This window comes from Typha latifolia, chromosome 4 (genome assembly GCF_019914945.1).
Source record: "Typha latifolia isolate L0001 chromosome 4, TyphaL0001v2, whole genome shotgun sequence".
NCBI classification, from domain to species: domain Eukaryota; kingdom Viridiplantae; phylum Streptophyta; class Magnoliopsida; order Poales; family Typhaceae; genus Typha; species Typha latifolia.
The window spans coordinates 7,649,398-7,653,197 of record NC_133089.1 but is presented as its reverse complement, the minus strand read 5'-3'; the positions used below and the strand labels follow the sequence as shown (position 1 = coordinate 7,653,197).

Here is a 3,800-nt window from a genome sequence, read left to right as displayed (position 1 = left end):
CCAAGACATCTTATTGGATCCAGCTAAAAGTGGAGCAAGATGAAGTATTGTTACTTTATTGCTAAGGAGATTATTTCCATAAATCAAAGCAAGAAACATAAGATGCAGAACAGAACTCTTTCTCCCAAATTGAGAATTTTCTTTCAACAACACGAGGAAAAAGAAGTTAAAAAAAATTCGTAAATGTACTGTTTAACAATCAAAAACAAAATTTTCCCTAAACATATACGAAAGTTTTAATACAATTTTGTTTATGTTTTACAACCAAACAATAGAAAGTTCATAAAGATACATAATTTACACACAAATGGTGCATATAATAAATTTATCAGACAAATTTTACAGTGATGTCTGGCAATTGCCAGTATTTCACCTTTCGATTGTCAAGGTCTTAAACAGAGAATGAAATACTCAACAATTTTTCACTTTTCAACTGTATGGTTATAAAGAAATTATTTTTGAACAGGGGAAAGAGTAAGCATAACCTCGATTAGGTCCGCCAATTTAAGCAAATATAAAGCAAAAGCAAATGAGGAGGTATCAACAAATAATAAAAGCATATAGGAAGCATCATATTAAGCATAACAATCCCAAATGAGAACTAATAACAAGAAAGAGGAGAAAACGAATCACAAAAGAAGCACCCCGACCCTCTATACCCACCCACAACCGCACTCCCAAACCTAACTAGCTACTAGCTATGGGCTAATTGGGCAAAAGAAAAGGGATAAATTCCAGACAGAATCTATGCACATTTCCATCGCTGGAGTTGCCCCCTCACCATTATTGCACACAAAACAACCCATAAGATAGTTGCATCACTCACGGATATGCTTGAGGAGCTCCGCTGTTAATGTTGTCGTCGTTATCGAGGCCGTGGAAGAAGGGGTCTTTGAGGAGCTCCGCGGCCGACGGTCGAGCCCGCGGTGCGCCGAGGCACCGCTCGATGAAGGCGCGGACGTCCGGGTCTCTCACCTTGGCCATGGTGGCGGGCCGCAGGCCGGCGGTCACCTTCCGGTAGATCTTAGCCACGCTGTCGCATTCGTTGTAGGGGGTCTCGAGCGTCACCAGCTCAAGGACGCACAGGCCGAAGGAGTAGATGTCAACCTGCTCGGTGTAGTTCTCCTCGTAGAGCTCTGGCGCCATGAACTCCGGCGTGCCGAGTATCGAATGCGCCGAGTGGCTCTTTCCGACGATGGTCGCAAGCCCCAGGTCACCTATCTTTAGCTGTTAGGAATAAAGAGACAGAATTTAGGAACCAAATTTGGAAGAGAACAAATAAAGGCGTCGCCAATGTTCGATCCCTCCACCAATCTTGCACAAAAAAGAAAGAAACTGCATCTAGAACCATTTAAATTTCATATTTTAAAATATTATAAATATTTCAAAACTTCCACTGATTCCTATGTAACCTTAAAAATCCTCACTCTTAGATTTATAACTTGGTATCAGATAATTAAAGACGTATACTTCCCTAATTGCATAGTCTGAGGTAGCACATAATATGAAACTTTGGGAGTATATACTAAATTATAATAAAAAAAAGGAGTTTTCATGCAAAATACCAAAAGAAATAAAAGAGGAAAAATAAAAATTAAAGCGATTTCTTCCTATCTACCACCAAAAATAGCTCAAAAAAAAAACGTCAAATATTTTTTTTACCTGGCCAACGTTGCCATTGATGAAGATGTTGCTGCAGTTGAGATCACGATGGATAACGCAGGGATCATGCGAATGCAAGTAGTCGAGTCCAATAAGGATTTGCCTCGCCCACTTCTTCAACGCCTTGAGAGAAACATGCCGGTGCCGGTTCCGGTAGTCTCGCAGATTCCCCGACGTGCAAATCTCCGTGATAAAATTAAGCGTTCCAGCCTTCTCATCCGTCCAGACTTTATAAAGCGCGATGATGTTATCATGACGGAGAGATCTAAGCAGCCGCACCTCCGCGTAGAGCCGGTCGAGCATCGTCGGGTCCTCGAGGAAGCACCGGAGTCGCACTTGGTTCCACGCCACCTCGATCCCTTCTTCTTGGTCGAACCCGCGGTACACTTTCTTCACGGCGCCGGCGCCCAATAGGTCGCCGTAGCGGCCGTATCGGCCCGTCGGGTCCACCTCCACGAACGGCTCCGCGTCCTTGTCCGCGGCAGCATCGGATCCAGGGGTCCTCATCGAAATCTCCTAATTGACTACGGAAAACCCTATTCAAACCAAAAATTAAAATTAAAAAAAAAAAGATCTTGGACTTGGGAATAGAGCTAAATCCCTAAATTTAGATGGGAAATAGGATTACCTCGATGCACTTAGCGTTCAAGAATGATTCGGCTTAGATCGGAAACCCTGAGAAAATACCACGAAAATTAGACCTTGGTATTGCGTCGCCGCCGAAACCGTAATATGAGATCGGAGAGAAGAGTACCTACCTCGATCGGATGAGGGAAAGCAGAACTTTTCGGGATCAAGAACCGGCGATCGAGACGTTAGATGAAGACGGAGGCGGCGCAAATCACGAGGAAATACGAAGTCCGCGCTTCCTGCAGGTACAGCCCCAACGACGCCATTGCAGCTAAGATTTGAAGCGAAAGTAATCGACCAAACGTAGTAAGATTACGAAGAATGAAGGAAAAATAAATCGTGCAGCAAAGCAGACGGATTTAAACCAAGCACGAACACAAACCCGAGCGATCGATCCGGAAGCTCGATCTTAATTTAGGAAATAAAAACAAAAATGAAGAAACAGAGCGAGAAAGATGAGAGCGTAGAGATTACCAGAATTAGGACGGAGATTTCGAGATCGAAAGAGATTTGGCAAACTTGGAATACCGAGAAAGTTGGAAAACAAACATAAGAAGCGGAAGTAGTCGGCGAGGAGGCTATTTATAGGGGAGAGGATAACTCCGTTCGACGCGGAAAACAAATCTGCGGATTAGATACAGGACAAAACGGATGCTTTACTTACTCCCGAGAGAAAAAGTTATGTTTTGGGAAAAGGATATACTATACATTGGATAGACTTTAATAAAATAATCTAACTGTTTAGATGCGATTTCACCTGTGAGTTAAGTATCCCAGGTTGGTGACGGAACTAGCCTTACAAAAATATCTGAGTCAACCTTTCTCTTATAATCCGAAATAAAATATATGACAAATAAATTTTGTAGTTTCACCCTTTGTTCTTATGCGGATTTGAGATTTAAGGGAAGAGAGAGATTAATTTGATGAGATGAATAGATTGAGAGAGACCAAAAGGAAGATGAAACACAGAAGCTATATAGGTTAGTATTTCATCCGAGAGGGACATACTGGTATCCATTAAATATTATTCATTTGGCATCTCCATTTGTTTCCTGGTTAGGTTGATCTCTGTTAAGTAATCACAATGATCCAACTCAAAGGGCACATCTAGGGCAGTTAAAATAATCGAGCTGGCTTAAGCTCGGCTCAAAAATAAGCCAAGCCAAGCTTGATTTAAAGTTTAGACTCGAAATTAAATTCGAGCTAAGCTTGATCTCAAACCAGCTCAATTTCAAATTTGATTCAAGCTTAAATTAATTCAAGTTTGTTGTGGCTTGAAAATAATTTGAATTAATAAAATTTCTAATTTCTAATTGAACAACTTGTTTAAGCTTGAACTCGGCTCGAGTATGAAATTAGCTCGAATTGAAATGATTTCAATTTAAACTTGATCACAAATCTATGCTCAAAATTAATTTTAATTCAAACTTGATTAAAGCCAGGCTTATTTACACCCGTAAGCACATCAATTATATATTAAAATTCAACAACTGATGACTATCTTAGTC

General features: G+C 41.0%; 1 protein-coding gene across 5 annotated transcripts; it reads right to left on the bottom strand.

Annotated features, from left to right (window-relative positions):
* Positions 1-530: 530 nt before the first annotated feature.
* LOC140786769 (probable serine/threonine-protein kinase WNK11) lies at positions 531-2,927 on the bottom strand. Of its 5 annotated transcripts, none has more exons than XM_073135408.1 (5): positions 2,767-2,927; positions 2,417-2,563; positions 2,291-2,337; positions 1,663-2,198; positions 531-1,227 (listed from the first exon to the last, which is right to left on the bottom strand). In XM_073135408.1, the coding sequence occupies exons 4-5, from the start codon at positions 2,167-2,169 to the stop codon at positions 823-825; spliced, it is 912 nt and encodes a 303-aa protein (XP_072991509.1). In that variant the 5' UTR covers positions 2,170-2,198; positions 2,291-2,337; positions 2,417-2,563; positions 2,767-2,927; the 3' UTR covers positions 531-822. The 5 variants fall into 5 exon arrangements, with proteins under 5 accessions (XP_072991509.1, XP_072991510.1, XP_072991505.1 ...); XM_073135409.1 differs by having other exon boundaries at positions 2,417-2,531; XM_073135404.1 differs by having other exon boundaries at positions 2,421-2,563; positions 2,767-2,926.
* Positions 2,928-3,800: the final 873 nt, after the last annotated feature.